The sequence below is a fragment of the Stegostoma tigrinum genome, chromosome 7 (genome assembly GCF_030684315.1).
Source record: "Stegostoma tigrinum isolate sSteTig4 chromosome 7, sSteTig4.hap1, whole genome shotgun sequence".
Lineage (NCBI taxonomy): Eukaryota > Metazoa > Chordata > Chondrichthyes > Orectolobiformes > Stegostomatidae > Stegostoma > Stegostoma tigrinum.
In genome coordinates this window covers 74202898-74221336 of record NC_081360.1, presented here as the reverse complement: position 1 = coordinate 74221336, position 18439 = coordinate 74202898, and the positions used below count along the sequence as shown (strand labels likewise).

The following is an 18439-nucleotide window of genomic DNA, read 5'->3' as shown; positions in this document are numbered from 1 at the left end:
TAAATGTTGGGTATACAAGGTATTTTGATCTTAGAGTAGGATAAAATAGATTGGCACAACATCGTGGACCAAATGGCCTGCACTATGCAATGCTGTACTATGTTCGATGTTCTATTTAAGGCCAACATTCAACTACCTACATGCCAGAGTAAAAAATAACAGCCTCTTCCTAAAACTTAAACCCTCCAGTTCTGGTAACATCTTTGTAAATCTTTTCTGCACCCTTTCCAATTTAAATAATATCCTTCCAAAAGCAGGGCAACAAGAACTGTAGGAAGTCCTCCAAAAGTGGCCTCATTGATGTTCTATGCAGCCAAAGCATGACATCCCATCTCCTATACTCAGCTCTCTGACCAATGAAAGCAAGTGTACTAAATGGCTTCTTCATCACGCTGTCTACTCATGATGCCACTTTCAAGGAACTAAGTGCCTGAACACCTAGGTGTCTTTGTTTGTCAACACTCCCCAAGGGTCAGCCATTAACTGTGTAAGTCCTACCCTGGCTTATCTTACTAAAATACAAAACTTCATATTTATCTAAATTAAACTCATCAACCATTCCTCAGCCTACTGGACCAGCTGATCAAGACCTCATTGTACTCTTAGATAGCCTTCTTCACTGTCCACTATCCCATCAATGTTGATGTCATTTGCAAACTTACCACGCTTCTTCTGTTCTCATCCAAATCATTTGTAGAAATGACAAACAACAGTGGACCTGGCACCAACCTCTGTGGAACATTGCTGGTCATGGATTTCCAGTCTGAAAAACAACCCTCTGCCATCACCCTCAGTCTCTTACTGTCCAGCCAATTATATATCTAATTGGCTAGCTCCTCCTGGATCCCATGTGATCTAACCATACCAACCAGTTTATGGCGCAGAACCTTGTTGAAAGCTTTCCACAGTCCATGTAAGTAACATCTACCACTCTGCCCTCTTCAAACTTCTTAGTCACATCCTTAAAAATCTCAATGGAGTTAATGAGACATAATTTCCCACGTACAAAGCTATACTGACTATTCCTAATCAGTGCCACACAGGAGGCTGCTGAGTAAGAAAGGGCCTGGTGTTAGAGGCAAGGGACTAGCACAGTTAGAAGATTGGCTGTCTGGCAGAAAGTAGAGCATGACGATAAAAGGGTCCTTTTCAGGATGGCAGCTGGTGACAAGTAGTGTTCCACAAGGGTCAATGTTGGGACCACAACTCTTCACTTTATATATTAATGATCTAGATGAAGGAACTGAGGGCATCCTGTCTTAGTGTGCAGATGGTACAAAGATAGGTGGAGCGGCACGTACTAATCAAGATGCGAGGTGACTGCAGAAGCATTTAGTCAGGTGAGGAGAATGGGCAAAGAAGTGGCAGATGGAATACAACATGAGAAAGTGTGAGGTCATGCACATTGTTAGGAAGAATAGAAGCATGGACTATTTTCTAAACAGAAAGAAAATTCAGAAATCTGAAGTGCAAAGGAACTTGGGAGTTCTAGTCCAAGATTCTCATAAAGTAAACTTGCAGGCTGAGTTGGAAGTTAGGAACGCAAATACAATGTTGGCATTTATTTCCAAAATTCCTCGAATATAAAAGCAGGGATGTACTTTTGAGGCTTTATAATGCTCTGATCAGATCACATTTAGGGTATTGTGAGCAATTTTGGGCCCTCTGTTTTAGGAAGGATGTACTGTCCCTGAAGTGGGTCCAGAAGAAGTTCACAAGAATGATCCCAGGAACAAAAGGCTTAACATGTGAGGAATGTTTGAGGACTCCAGGTCTATACTCAGAGTTTAAAAGGATGAGGGGGGATCTAATTGAAACTTACAGAATACTGAGTGGCCTGGACGAAGTGATCATTGGGAAGTTGGTAGGAGAGACTAGGACCTGAGTTCTCAGCCTAAGAGTAAAGGGAAGACCTTTTAGAACGGAGATAAGGAGAAACCTCTTTAGCCAGACAGTGGTGAATCTATGGAATTCGCTATCACAGAAGGCTGTGGAAGCCAGGTCATTGAGAACATTTAAGACAGAGACAGGTTCTTGATTGTTAAGGGAGATCAAGGGTTATGGGCAGAAAGCAGGAGAAAGGAGTTGAGAAACTTATCAGCCATGATTGAATGGTGGAGCAGAATCAATTAGCTGAATTGCCTAATTTCTGCACCTATATCTTACGATCTTATGTCTTATAGTCTTTTCCTGTCCAAATGCAGGTAAATCCCTTTCTCTCAGCATCCCTTCCAACAACTTATCCACCACATTACATTAGGCTCACCTGTCTATTGTTCTTTGGCTTTTCCTTACAATCTTTCTTAAATAAAGGCACAAAATTAGCCACTCTTCATTCTTCCAGCACCACAACCATGGATGTAGATGGTACAAATATCTCTGTTAAGGGCCCCACAATTTCTTCCTTAGTTTCCCATAAAGGCCTGAAATACACTTGATCACGTCCCCTGGGATTTATCTACCTTTGTGCATTTTAACACCTCCAGCACAAATTCTTCTGTAATGTGGGCTGTTTATAAGACATCATTGTTTATTTCCCCATGATCCCCAACTTCCATGTCTTTCTGCACAGCAAATACTGGCACAAATTCAACACAGTGGTCCTGGAGGAACACAGCAGGTCAGGAAGCATCAGAGAAACAGGAGGGTCGATGTTTTGAGTCAGGCCCTGTACAGAACATTGACTTTCCTGTTTCTCTGATGCTGCCTGACCTGCTGTGTTCCTCCAGTTCCACATTGTGTTGAGTCTAACTCTAGCATCTGCAGTTCTTGCTATCTCTGAAGTACTGACACAAAGTATTCATTTAATATCTCACTCATCACCTATGGTACACACATGGGCTGCCTCATTGATTTTTAAAGCGCCTTATTGTCTTGCTGGTTGCTCTTTTGCACTTAATTTATTTGTTGAATCCCTTTGGATTCTCCTTAATCTTATCTGTCAAGGCTATCTCATATCCTCTTTTTTTCTTTTCTGATTTCCCTCTTAATTATGCCCTTATTCCCCCATAGAACATAGAATATTACAGCGCAGTACAGGCTATTCGGCCCTCAATGTTAGGCCGACCTGTGAAACCAATCTGAAGCCCATCTCACCTACACTATTCCATTATCATCCATACGTTTATCCAATGACCATTTAAATGCCCTTAAAGTTGGTGAGTCTACTACTGTTGCAGGCAGGGAATTCCACGCCCTTACTACTCCCTGAGTGAAGAACCCACCTCTGACATCTGTCGTATATCTATCACCCCTCAATTTAAAGCTGTGTCCCTCGCGCTAGCTATCACCATGCAAGGAAAAAGGCTCTCACTGACCACCCTATTTAATTCTCTGGTCATCTTTTATGTCTCTATTAAGCCACCTCTTAACCTTCTTCTCTCTAACAAAAACTGTCTCAAGTCCCTCAACCTTTCCTCATTAGACCTTCCCTCCATATCAGGCAACATCCTGGTAAATCTCCTCTGCACCCTTTCCGATGCTCCCGCATCAATCCTATAATGCGGCGACCAGAATTGTACATAATGCACCACAGTACGGCTGCACCAGAGTTTTGTACAGCTGCAATATGACCTCATGGCTCCGAACCTCAATCCCTCTACCAATAAAACCTCAAACACCGTACACCTTCTTAACAACCTTATCAACCTGGGTGGCAACTTTCAGGGATCTATGCACATGGACACCGAGATCTCTCTGTTCAAGCACACAACCGAGAATCTTACCATTAGCCCAGTACTCTGTATTCCTGTTACTCCTTCCAAAGTGAATCACCTCACACTTTCCCGCATTATATTGCATTTGTTACCTCTCGGACCAGCTTATCTATGTCTCTCCTTAACCTGCAACATCCTTCCATGACTTTAATGTCATCCACAAATTTACTAACCCATCTTTCTATGCCCTCATCCAGGTCATTTATAAAAATGACAAACAGCAGTGGCTTCAAAACAGATCCTTGCGGTACACCACTAGGAACTGAACTCCAGGATGAACATTTCCCATCAGCCACCAACCTCTGTCTTCTTACAGCTGGCCAATTTTTCTGATCCAAACTGCTAAATCACCCTCAATTCCATGCCTCCCCAAAAAATTCACTTGATCCCAAATCAGAAGCAGAAGTGAACCATTCAATCTCTCACTGCTACTCCACCATTCAATTAATCATTATTAATCTGATTGTAACATTGCTGCCAATTCCTGATAAACTTTCAACTCCTTACTTGTTGGGAATTAAGAGGATTTTGCTGGGTGGGTCATCAGGCTGATGGAGGGGATATCAAGCTGTGGGGGGGGAAAGAATGATTGGGTCTCTCTCCCCTCCCCAGCCAGCGCCATGCAATTTCTTTCCACCGCAGACCTACTTGTTACATCTCGTCCCTTCCCCAGCCTTATCCATTCTCTCCCCCACCCGCAGAATGTCATTCATATGTGGAAAAAACCCTTCTTCATTTATGTGACCCTATAACCTTCATTTCTGAAGAAGGGTTTAGACCTGAAACATCAAATTTCCTGCTCCTCTGATGTTGCTTGGCCTGCTGTGTTCATCCAGCTCTACACTTTGTTATCTCCCTCCATTTCTTGTTTATTTATGTGTTTACCTAAAAGCCCCTTAAACACTGCCAGCATACCTGCCTCCACAACTACCCCAGGCAGCACAATCCAGAACTTTCCACTCTCTGTGTTAAAAACTTGCCCATCTCACCTCTTTTGAACTTTCCCCCTTTTACCTCAAATGCATGCCCCCTATTATTAGACATTTCAACTCTGGGGAGAAAAGGATTCTGACTGTCAGCTCTATCTTTGCCTCTTAAAATTCTACAAACTTCTACTATGTCTACCCTCAGCTCCTGCCGCTCCAGAGAAAGAAACCCTAGGTTGTCCGAACTCTCCTGATAGCTCAAACCCTCTAATCCAGGCAGCATCCTGGTAATCCTCTTTTGCACACTCACCAAAGTCTCCACATGCTTCCCATAATATGGCGACCAGAATTGAACGGAATTCTTTGAGTGTGGCTTAACCAAACTTACATAAAGCTGAAACATTACTTCCTAACTCTTGCACTCAGTTCCCCGACCAATAAAGGCAAGCATGCGATATGTCTCCTTGACTACACTATTTACCCGTGTGACCACTTTCAGGGAGCTATGGACTAGGACCCAAAGATCCCACTGTACATCTGCCATTAACTGTATACTTTCCCTTAGCATTTGATCTCCCAAAACACAGCACCTCACACTTATCTGGATTCAACTCCATCTGCTGTTTCTCCACCCATAACTGCAATTGATCTATATCCCACTGTATGCTTTGATTACCTTCTGCACTATCCACAACTCCCCTAATCATTGTGATCAGAAATAAAGGGAACTGCAGATGCTGGAGAATCTAAAATAACAAAGTGTGAAGCTGGATGAACACAGCAGGCCAAGCAGCATCTCAGGAGCACAAAAGCTGACGTTTCGGGCCTAGACCCTTCATCAGCCTCTCTGAAGAAGGGTCTAGGCCCAAAACATCAGCTTTTGTGCTCCTGAGATGCTGCTTGGCCTGCTGTGTTCATCCAGCTTCACACTTTGTTATCCCCTAATCGTTGTGTTGTCTGCAAGCGTACTAACCCACCCAACTACATTTTCATCCAAGTTATTTATATAAATCACAAACAACAGAGGCCCCAGTATGGATCCCTGCAGAATACCACTAGCCATGGACCTCCAACCAGAAAAATACCCTTCCATCTCTATCCTCAGCCTTCTATTGGCAAGCCAATTCTGAATCCAAATGGCCGAGCAACTGTAGATCCCATGTATCTTAAACTTCTGGATGCGCCTACCATGACGGATCTTGTCAAAAGCCTTAATAAAATCTGATTAAAAAACATCCACTGCTCTGCCCTCATTGATCTCCCTCATCTCTTCCTTGAAAAAAATTCAATCAAGTTACCAGGACATAACATGCCTCGTACAAAGCCATGTTGAGTGTCTCTAATTAAGCCATGCTTTTCCAAATGAGTGTAGACCCTATCCCTAAGAATCCTCTCCAATAGCTTCCCAAACAACAATGTACGACTCACCAGTCAACAATTTGCTGGATTATCCCTATTTCCCTTCTTGAACAGAGGAACAACATTCTCAAAATAACTACTCACCAGTCCTCAGGGACCTCCCCAGTGGTGAGAGAAGATACAAATATCTCAGTCAAGGCCCCAGAAATCTCCTCTCTTGACTCTTTCAATAACCTGAGGTAAATCCCATCGGATCCTGAGGACTAACCTACCTTAATTCTCTTCAATAGACCTAACTACTATTTTTTTTACCTCAGAATGCCCAAGCGCATTAGCATTAAACATCACCCTGAATGTAAATTCTCTAAACCAAATGCCACATAAACCATCTCCTTAGCCTTATCATCTTCCAAGGTCTCGGTATTCAAATGAATGTACTTTACGATGAATTTGCCACAGACCTCTGTCCATCCATATCCCTATATTTTATCCTATTTCATTTCCAACAGTCTCATCACTGGAATGTGCTCTTTTCAAGTCATGCATGCCAACATGATCAAATTCCCAAAACTACATTTAAGTTAAAAATTAAGAAAAAGCATAAATGAAATGAATATTGAAAAAAATTTACAAGAATGGCAATGCCCACATAGAAAATAAAAGGGAAAACATTGCTGACAAATAAAGAAATAAAACAATAAAGGGAAACAGTTAAAGTGCCAATCAAAAAGCTTCCAGGTGAAAGATATTCCACGAAAATGTAAAAACAAACTGCACTAAAGAGCAAAAGAAATACACTAAAAACAAATGTAATTGAGGAGAGAACAATAGGAATAAATGAGAACTAACAAAAGACAAGAAAGAACAAAGCTAAATTAACAGTAGATGTGAAAGAAAATAGTAAAGTTTTCCAAGTCACATAAAGCCAATGGAAAATTCAGGACCGGGATAAGACCACAAAATTATTCATAAGAGAAGCTCATGGATAATGACAGTCAGAAGGTAAATTATAACTTTGCCCTGATATTGATATTTACAGGAAGATAAAAGTGAGAAGACAATTAAAAAAACACACTTATATCAGGAATGAGATCATTCATTATTTAATCAAATTAGACAGTGTGAAACTGTTCATTGTATTGGTGCTAAACAACATATTGTTTAAAAAAATCATTATTTCTGTGAAATGAGACAGGAAATAGAACATGTGATAATGGGAACTGCAGATGCTGGAGAATCCAAGATAATAAAATGTGAGGCTGGATGAACACAGCAGGCCCAGCAGCATCTCAAGAGCACAAAAGCTGACGTTTCGGGCCTAGGCCCTTCATCAGAGGGTCTAGGCCCGAAACGTCAGCTTTTGTGCTCCTGAGATGCTGCTGGGCCTGCTGTGTTCATCCGGGAAATAGAACATAGCTATTTGTCTCAGAAAAGATAATAGAATTGTTATTTAACAATGTAGTGTAAAAACATTGAGAAATTGAAAATATAAGAAGAAACAGCAAGGATCTAAAAGCAAGGGTGGTCAACTTTGTTGAACTCTGAAGTAGTGACTTAAAGGGTAGCTATGGGCAATCTAGCAGATTTATTTGGATTGCAACAAATTAGAGGGAGATGCAAATAAACCTGCAGAATGGGCTTCCAATTGGCAACTTTAAGATAGATGCATATGAAGTTCTACATTTTTCTAGGAAAAAAAAGGCTACAAAATTTGCAAAGAGTTAATTTCTAAATGGGATAGATGAACAGAGTGGGCCGGGAGTAGAGATGGACGAGTAGGAAATGTGGCAAAAGCTCTAATAAAGCCTTGGAAAATATCATTAATCTTAACTTTTAGAGAGAGATACGTAATGAGTTCAATTTATACAAATATCTCTTAGGCTACATTTTGAGAACTGGGAACAATTCTTTATATATTGTCTGTCATGAGGTTACGCTTGCTAGCCTGGCATTTATTGCCCATCCCTGATTGTCATTGAGAAAATTTTGGTGAGTTCCATTCTTGAACAGTTGCAGTTCATTTGTTGTCAGTACACCTACAATGCTGTTAACACAAGAGTTCCAGAGCTTTGTTGCAGTGACCCTGAAGGAGCAGCAATATAGTTATAAATCAGGGAAGTGCATGGTTTTGAGGTGCATTTGAAAATTGTGCTGCTTGTAGATAAAGTTGAGGTGAATCCCATATACTAATTCAATGGCAGGCTGGATAAATCTATGAGGGAGAATGGATTAGACAGACATGCTTTTGAAGTTAGATGCTAAAGCTTGGAAGAGAGATTAAAAGGAACACTTTTGGGGTGAATAGCTATCTCTGTGTCGTAAATACTTTGTAATTTGTTTTCCAGCAATGAACTGCTGCAATCTCATTGATGTCTTGAATTGGTCATTTGGCTTAAATTTGTGCCATTTTTGCTTATTGCAGTTGGATACCACAAAAATATCTTCAGTAGATTGCTAGGGTTAGGTCAGCTTTTTGAAAAATGTTACTCTAAATAATTAACAAAGACAGTTGAAAAAAAAAGCAGTTTATCATTAATTATCTGTTCTTTGTTGAATGAATGGTGCACTCTTATGAAAGTTGATAAATGTACCCCAGTTATTTTTACCTTTGACCTGAGTATACTATAATATAATTAAAAACAGGGAAGTAAAATTTTAAATGACTGTTCTTTTTCATTAGCTTGCCTACTACACAGTGCTTCAGTCCACTTGTGTATCTGATTTTTAACAATATCCGCTAAAACACATAAGTGAAAGTGATTGGTCCTCTTAAAGTTAGCACATTAAAGCAGATGGGACTCAGTAAATGAGTGCAGCAATTACTAGTTACCTAAAGCACTCTGTTACTCTGAGAAGGTACAAATGACAAACAGACAATAATTATTGAGACAACAGAACTCAACTGTATTTAGAACTGCTCCAGTCAGCTACTCACAACGTATTAACATATTGGCATTTAGTCGCTCCCAGCTACAATTACAAGATCGCAGAGAGAAACAGAACTTATCATAATAAGATGCTTAAGCACTGACTAGTATTAGAAACCATTTAAAAACTGCACCAGCTTGTAGTCACTAATTACATTTCTCTTCTGTTTAGAAAGGAACTGAAATGTCAGTTCTTGAATAAATAACACTGTTTTAAATTAATTACTTTTTGACAGTACAAAAGGGTTGATTTTTTTGTTTTGTTTTTGGTATTCACTCAGCAGATTTCTGCTTTTCATCTTAGTTTACCAACCAATTGCAATGTTAAATCTTAAAAGTGGAAGTCAGTGATGTTATAATACAACAATACTGGACATAACAATGCTGTTTCAATATTTAGCTCAAATAATTTAAGAGTGCAAGAAACAGGAACCAGTTCTATCAAGTGTCATTATCTCTAGCTTTCACTTAAAAGAGATACTGAATCGTCAATGATCTGGCACTTTCACAAAATATTTATTCATCAATGTGAGCATTAATGAAAAGGTAAGCATTTATTGCACATCTTGAATTGCCCATAAGAAGGGCAAGTTTAAATTTTGATGCTAAAGAATCAATGCACTCAAATCACATCTGAAATTGTTGTGGTTTTTGTTAGTTAATTCAGAGTTTTTGACGGTATAAGAACTCACAATTTGAATCTGTCACATGCAAAAACAATAATAACATCTTTCAACAATCAGACAAGAATATTAAGAAGGAATGTTGGTTCTGAGTCTATAAAGTAAAACAATCAACAATCTGACTGTTATTCCATTATTTTACTTTGGATTTGATCAGCTGTCTAAGTTGCATGTTTAGAGGTGATGGCTTACTTAGGTGCAAGTCATATGACTGGGTGAAAGCAGGAAGATACACAGGGCAAATGCACACGTTATTTATATTTTATTGGGAAACTTCTATCTCAACTAATGATATGAAGACTAAATGTTCCTTGCACAAAAAATTACTGATGTCAATTTTGTTTGCGTGTTCTAAGCACATCAATAACTGTCATTTCTGCAACATTCAATGTTGTAAATTTATCAAATGCATTCAAAATAAAATACCAACTTTTGGGCAAGTACTCCAGTGACCCCAATCAGACATTACACAGTCATTTGGACAGTGGAGAGAACATTCCTGAGCTCCAATGGGCATTTCATCATAATTACACAATGCATCATCCACACTCTCTTGAGGCCCATCAGCTGTGTTATTCACACATCTGGGGAGACAAAACAAGTTTTTATTATCGGGGTAGGTAGCCAAGCTTTTCAACCAGCAAGATATATGAAATGTAATACATTACTTTCTTCTGGCATAGTCATCTTTTATTATTCTAATACTGCAATCTTATATCATCTATCGCCTTTAAACATAAATAGCTTACAGAAAATTTGGACTTTTGTAATTCTGACTTTGAAAATGAGTCAGCAAAACTGCCAATGAGAGACAAAGGCCTCATTCAGAGTTAAGTAAATTGTGCTCTGTGAAAAGCTTTCCAGATTGGCACTGCTGAGGAGGTAGCCCTAATTGCTTGGAAGAGAGTATCATCATGACCTACAGCACAGAACTTCTCAGTGTCAGGAAGATCAGAGCACATCTTGTTGGTTATCCCGTCTGTGTAATACGATCTAGCTTTGACTCAGGTGTCTTAGATACTTTGGTACTTCACTTATCCCTGCACCACCAAATAAGGGAATATTCTATTAATCCCCTATCCATTCTACAACATGACAACATCACAACGTTTCCAGCCTTCTTGCCCTGCATGACAGCACTAATAATCATGATCTGATCAAATAAGGTAATACCAAATATGAACTTGGTGTGGAACTGAAGGAACACAGGCCCAAAAAGTCAACTTTCCTGCTCCTGTGTTCCTCCAGCTCCACACTGTGTTGTCTCTGACTCCAGCATCGGCAGTTCTTACTATCTCCAAATGTGAACTATTTCTGCTCAATAGTTCCAATTCACCATAAATAAGATCCGTTATGAAAGACAGTCTGTCCTGAGTAATCACTGCCTAGATACCTTAAAAAAATTTGTCTAATATCTACTGGAAAGGCTTATTTGATTAACTTCTAAGAAAGAGAGAAAGGATGTATGGAAATAAAAATTGACCTCTTTTACAACAGCGTTAGGGAATTATTGAGACTGAAGACCAGAATGTTTGGCTAATTGGTTCAAAAGAGGCATTACAGGAGAACGGCATATGGCAGAGAGTCATCGTGTAGGGTATCATATTCCATTAGTACAGAAACAATGACTGAAATTGCAAGAGGCTCTTGTACATTTCTGCAGGTCCCAACACTTCTGTGATGGAGTGCAGAGAACGAAAATGGGTTTGCCTTGCAAGACCAACTGTGTGTTGATTGAGGTTTGCAGAATTATTTCTTGGAAACCTGGACAAGAGTTCATTGAAACATGGCCAAAAGAAAATACCATACAGAATAATATTAATTGCATATTATCTGAGGAAGTACATAAAATGCTGAAAGACAATAAAACATATAATTTTAAAAAAAACTTGAAATATGATAAAGATATCACATTTTTGGAAAGTTAGAAGGAATCTTTTGGGCATGAAAAGATAATGTTAAATAAAACATATTTTCTTCGTATTCCTTCAAAAGAATTGCCCCAATGTACATGCTTATAAGCAGAATTAGAGTCATGTATATTATCAGAACAGTTCAGAAATCTAGGAAAACGTTTTGGTCAAAAAGAGTTAATGTTGCTGGGTCTCAAACTATGAACCTTCTTGATATTAAAACTCATTCAATAAAGGATTACAACTTATTAGAACATTGTAAAATTACATAGAACTCATTAGTTCTTCAAAAAATGGTGCCTCCAAAACGAAGTGACATTCCCGCAGTAAAATGTCAAAAGATGAGATAGAAGAGGCTAAAAGCCAGAAAAAATCTCAGATTTTCATGCATATGTGAAACCCTTCTACATACCTCACTTTCCGAGTCTGAACACCTTCTCCACATTTATGCATTGACTGTTTGCTGATTCTGCAATCAGACCATGGTTCAGCCATCCAGCTAAATTTACTGCAATCTCTGTGACAGGGAACTCTATTATACACCTGCGAATTAAATCAACAAAAGTTTAACTCAGATATCATCCTCTGAATTGTGGTTCTTCTGCATGCAAGGATAATTTTTATACACCAAGTGTAAAGCTTAATTTTCAATCACACTGTTACCGTGGAAGTTAGCCATTATTTATGCAAGTAAATCCTTATTGTCGTTATTTCATAAATTCTGCTAAGTCATCAGCATATTTCAAAGTAATAGTATTCATTATTGATGCCCAGAGTGATTGGAGTTTTGGGCAGATGGAATATGATATTGTAAATGTGAGTACAATAAGGGTTGACACGCAGATAATAATATTCTTCTTAAAGATATCCTGAGATTTGTAACATATTTACTGAGACATTGTGTGGAATTTACTGATTCCATTGCAGGGATGGATTAGAGGTGAAGGAAGCATGGGTGGTGCATGAACTGGCAAGGCGTAAGGTTGTCTTTCTTTCTCCTTCTAATTAAGTCTACACATTTAGGCTGGAGGATGAGCTTCTCCCTCAGAGACCAACTGATGCCCTTAGGTAGCCAAAATACTCTTGTGACAAGGTAAATACCTAAATTGGACTTAATCACATTGTTTAGTTGCATCATGCCTGAACAGGAGAGAATTAATGGACAAACATATTTCTACCTTCCTGTGTTTTTTTTCTACTTATTCGCAGAATGAGGGCATCCCATGTCTAGATCAGCATTTATTGCCCAGAGGTCATTCAATGACTTTGCTGTGGTCTTGGCCAGACATGTAGGCCAGATCAGGTAGAAATAGTGGTTTACTTCCCTAAATGACATTAGTGAACGAGATGGGCTTTCAGGAATCGCTTGAGTTAGGGAGGGTCCCAGAGGACTTGAAAATCGCTAATGTGACACCCCTGTTTAAAAAGAGAGTAAGGCAAAAGACAGAAAATTACAGGCCAATTAGCCTAACCTCAGTCTTGGGTAAGGTTTTGGTGTCCATTGTAAAGGATGAGATTTTTGAATATTTGCAAATGTACGGTAAAATAGGGCAAAGTCAGCATGGTTTCATCAAGAAGAGGTCACTCCTGACAGATCTGTTGGAATTCTTTGTGGAAGTAATGAACAGGGTAGACCAAGGAAAGCCAATAGATGTTATCGACCTGGACTTCAAGAAGGCCTTTGACAAGGTGCCACACAGGTGGCTGCTGAGTAAGATGAGGGCCCATGGTGTTAGAGGCAAGGTGCCAGCATGGATAGAAGATTGTCTGTCTGGCAGAAAGCAGTGAGTGGGGTAAAGGGTCTTTCTCAGGATGGCAGCCAATGACAAGTGGTGTTCCACAAGGGTCAGTGCTGGGACCACAACTTTTCACTTTGCACATTCATGATTTAGATGAAGGAACTGTGGGCATTCTGGCTAGGTTTGCAGATGATACAAAGTTAGGTAGAGGGACAGATAGTATTGAGGAGGTGGGGAGGCTGCAGAAGGATTTGAGCAGGTTAGCTTTTGTGCTCCTAAGATGCTGCTTGGCCTGCTGTGTTCATCCACCTCCACGCTTTGTTATCTCAGATTCTCCAGCATCTACAGTTCCCATTATCTCTGATACAATTTTAACCTCACTGCAAAGCCTCTTCCAGGGATGCCTAACCTGAAGAAGTTACCCTCCTCCTCTGGACAAACCTTAGGGGATCTCTCTCCCACTGCAACTCTCTTGTCCTCTCCACCTATCTTCTCCTCTATCCATCTTTGATCTGCCTCCCCCTCTCTCCCTATTTATTTCAGAACCCTCTTCCCCTCCCCCTTTTCTGATGTAGGGTCTGGGCCCAAAATATCAGCTTTTGTGCTCCTACAATGCTGCTTAGCCTGCTGTGTTCATCCAGTTCCACACTTTGTCATCTCGGATTCTCCAGCATCTGCAGTTCCTGTTATCTCTGAGGCAAATGCAATGTTGGCATTTGTTTTGAGGGGATTTGAATATAAAAGCAGGGATGTATGGCTGAGGCTTTATAAGGCTCTGGTCCTGCCACATTCAGAGTATTGTGTGCAGTTTTGGGCCCCATATCTCAGGAAGGAAGGATTGGCCTTGGAGTGGGTTCAGAGGAGGTTCACGAGAATGGTCTCAGAAATGAAAAGCTTAACATATGAGGAATGTTTGAGGTCTCTGAGGCTATATTCATTGGAGTTTAGCAGGATGAAGGGGGATCTAATTGAAACTTATAGTATGCTGAGTGGCCTGGACAGAGTGGATATTGGGAAGGTGCTTTCATTGGTAGGAGAGAATAGGGCCCAAGGGCACAGCCTTAGAGTTTTAGAACGGAGATAAGGAGAATTTTCTTCAGCCAGAGAGTGGGGAATCTATGGAACTTATTGCCACAGAAGGCTGTGGAGGCCAGATCATTGAGTACGTTTAAGACTGAGACAGATAGATTCTTGATTATCAAGGGGATCAAGGGGTACGGGGAGAATGGGGTTGAGGAACTTATCAGCCATTATTAAATGACAGAGCAGACTCGTTGGGGCGAATGGCCTAATTTCTGCCCCTATGTCTTGTGGTTTTATGTGTTTTTCTGGCAATCAATGATGAATCTGTGGTTATCATTAAACTCTTTTTTTGAATTGAATTCCAATTTCACCAGCTACCATGGCAGATTTTGAAGACCAGAACATATTTTGGATCTCTGAATTAGCACTCCAGCAACAATACCACTCAGTCATCATGTCACTGTATAAAGCTCTACTGTTTGTGATATGCCTTTAATACTAGCTCTAGTGTGTCTTTTCTGCATAGTAGCCAAGTGTCTTAGTTTATTTGATTTCTTGATTATGCAAGAAGGATCCCAACACCAATATATATATATTTTTAAAAAACAAGCATTTTCCAACAATATTCTAAATGTAAAAGTATGTTGTCATTTTACTAATTCTCAATTCCATTCAGAATTATGTTGATACCTGTGCAATGTTTGAAAAAAGAACTCACATTCAGTAATAGTTGAAAGAACAAATCAGAATCAGTCATTAAAGGGTGATTATCTTTCCGGTATAATTGGTTTCTTAAAATGCAGATAAAAATGTAAAGTCTCAGCAAAGCTCACAGAATTCTTTTTATCTGGGTGGATGCTCCATTCATTAAAAAAAATTAATCACTTCATTAAAAATTGCAATTAATTCTGTGTGTAAATTATTAGTTTTGATTGCAAGGAAAAGGTCATTAGATTACCATACACAGAAAAAAATGATCTGATTGGTGAATTACATACATCGTCATTACGGGAAAGGAATTATTACATTTGAATCTTGATAATAATGAAATGCTCTGGAAGTGGAATGCATGTAGAATTAATTGGTGTTCAGCAATTCACTGTACTCATCATGCTTTCAGCATGCTGCAGTTATTTCAAGAACTTGGTCACACTCTAGGCTTCAATAAACATATTCTAGTTAGCACCAACTGTGTACTGATCTGAATGCAAATTATACACAGCAGCCACATAAAACATATGACATGCATGGCACTAGCAACCATCAGCCCTCCAAGCAAGTTCATGTCTTTATACTAAAAAACTGAAAAACATAATTTGAAGGAATATCAGAGAAGCATGGTCTCAGTATTTGTATACCAATTTGTAGCAAAACTGAATTAACTCAAACATCTTGCACAGAAATTGCATTGCTTGAGAGAACAGAGGAAATTAAGGTCTTACATTGCAACAAAAGCTTAGCAAAATGAAAATCTTTCTCCTTTAGTTTTTATGGTTGTCCAGATCTTCTGTCAGCTACCAGGTTCAATATCTAATGTCATCGAGGGATACCTAGCCCAAATTCTGTAAAAAAAAGTATTGAGGCAGATCATCTCGGGAATACAAGGCTGTTGATAGAGCCAAACTGTTGTAATCTCAGAGTAAAACTTTGTTCTGCCATAGATAGAAACATGCCATCCAGTCCTAATAATACGAATTCTGGAGATAAAGGGTAATTTTTCCCATGCTTTTACATTCATTGTTGTAATGGCAATCAATTCTATAGATTGCTACTTAATGAGGTTTATATATGACTCATGACGGCATGGATGCCTGCCTTCTGCCAACATAAATGTTACTGACCACATTACTGGCAATATCAGGTGCAACATTGGGTGCAGTAATCTCTCTGAGACACAGCCAGAAAGTATTGCCAGAATGAAAGAGAACAAGCAGAACGAGCGCCCATCAGGCTTTGACAGTGAAGGCTTGGAAATTTTACTGAGATGTATCCTGGCCAATTACCAGCTCTCCACTCTCAGAAAACTAGACTGCCATCCTAAAAGGGTCATGTGTTGAGGAGTCTGCATATTTGAATGTTCAGTACTAATTTACGCTCATTGCTGTCACTATCTGTCACTGTGAGATAGTGTGGAATGGTAATGCCAGTGGAGTAATAATCTACAGTCCCAAACTGAGGATAGTGAAATTTCGATTCAATATAAGCCTGGAAATTAATACAAGTTTAAATTGTGACAGTGAAGTCATTATTGATCATCATAAATTTCCATCCGGTTCAATTATGTCTTTAGGAAGAAAGGAAATTTGCCATCCTTACCTGGTCTGGCCTGCACGTGAGCCCAGACTCACTGCAAAGTGCTTGACTCTGAATTACCCTCTGACAGCATCAGGCAAGCTTCTCAGTGTAAGCACAATTAGGGATAGGCAACAAATGCTGGCCCAATCAATGCCCACTTCTCATGAATGAACATAAGGCTACATTTAACTCCTGTGCCACGGACCATTGGGCAGCACTATGTATAATCTACAGTATGCATTTCAGCAATTTACCAAGCTTCCTTCTGAGCCCATGAACTCCACATGCTAGAAGATCCAACACAGCAACTACATTGCAGTACCTTAACTTGCAGGATCTTCTGTAAGTCATGCATCTTCTTAGATTGGAACTAAATAACTGTTCCTGACTGTGATTAGGTCAAAATCCTAGAATTCTCTTCCTAGCTGTGCTTTTGATTTACCTCCATCACATCAATTGCAACAGTTCAAAGAGATAGTTCACTACCACCATCTTAAGGACGATTAGATTGACAATAAATACTAGCCAGAACAGCAAGGCTCGCATCTTAAAGAATGAATGAAAATAAAACAGGAGCCCAAGAATTAAGTGTTATTTGGGTACTATTACTTCCGTTAATGTGTCACTAAATTGTTTGCTTTAGTAGACCAGACTTAAGAGATCAATTTCATCCATTTTTCAGGAAGGACAAATCCAAATAACTTTAGTCAAAGCAGACATTCAAAATTATCAGATAGCACCTTCCCCCTCACCTCCATTCAAGGCACAGAACAAACCTTCCACATTAGACAAGTGTTCACCCGCACATCCGTCAACTTGGTCTACAGTATCTGCTACTCCTGATGTGACCTCCTCTGCATCAATGAGACTAAGTGGAGGCTCAGAGACTATTTTGGAGAGCATCTTCACTCTGTTTGTGACAAACAACAACACCTTCCAATCACCAACCATTTTAACTTCCCCTCCCACTCCCTGGGTGACATGTCTGTCCTGGTCCTCCAAAATCACAATGATGCCACCCGCAAACTTGAGGTGCAGCACCTCATATTCCAACTCAGGATAGCCTGATGGCCTAAACATGGAATTCACCAGTTTTAAAATCTCCCCACCCGCGGCCTCAACCCATGTCCAAGTCTCCCTCTCGTCCCCACCTCCTTGACCTGACACAATCTGTCCATCTTCTCTCCGACCTCTCTGTCCATCCCTCCTCACTGACCTATCCCCACCACTCCCCACCTACACTCATCTATCACCATCCCACCTACCTTCCCCAGCCCCACTCCACCTCTCTCTGTTTATTTCTGAAGAAGTGTCCTGGCCTGAAATGTTAGCTTTCCTGCACCTCTGATGCTGCCTGGCTTGCTGTGCTCCTCCAGCTCCACATTGTGTTATTCCAAATTATGATGTGCATTTTGGCATGTCTGAAGGCACACTCAAACACATCTTACATTCCATTCTCAACCAAAGCGTGCAGGTTGTTTGTCTTTCAATATCTATATCATAGCTAGTTTTTATCAATGGGTTGGAACTTAATATAGTTTAAATTTCATATCAAGAAATGGCTAATAGCAAATGTCATGTTTACTAATACACCAACAACAGTTGCTGGGTCATATCTGTATTTTTTAATGACGCAATTTTTTCAATACAGTAAGATCTTTATTTATGTAGAATTCTATCAATTAAACTAAATAAAGTAACTTGGCAAGTATTAATTGGACCTGTTGGTATTATTCTTGGAAGAGTTATACTCTCAACCATTGCTGAAGTAAAGCCTGAGCAAGGGAGTTTCTTAAGTTGTTGGTTTTTTTCATTGGTGTCTGGTGGTAACATGCGCATATGTTTTCTTTTCACCCTG

At 39.7% G+C, this 18439-nt stretch overlaps 1 protein-coding gene across 4 annotated transcripts in view; it reads right to left on the bottom strand.

The window, feature by feature from the left end:
* thsd7ba (thrombospondin, type I, domain containing 7Ba) overlaps positions 1–18439 on the bottom strand; it is a 922022-nt gene that overhangs the window by 150200 nt on the left and 753383 nt on the right. For all 4 annotated transcript variants that reach the window (XM_048535033.2, XM_048535035.2, XM_048535034.2 and 1 more), the window contains 2 exons: positions 11937–12067; positions 10042–10195 (listed from right to left, as the gene is read on the bottom strand). In XM_048535033.2, the coding sequence (XP_048390990.1) occupies positions 10042–10195; positions 11937–12067 (285 nt within the window). The remainder of the gene's footprint in view (positions 1–10041; positions 10196–11936; positions 12068–18439) is intronic.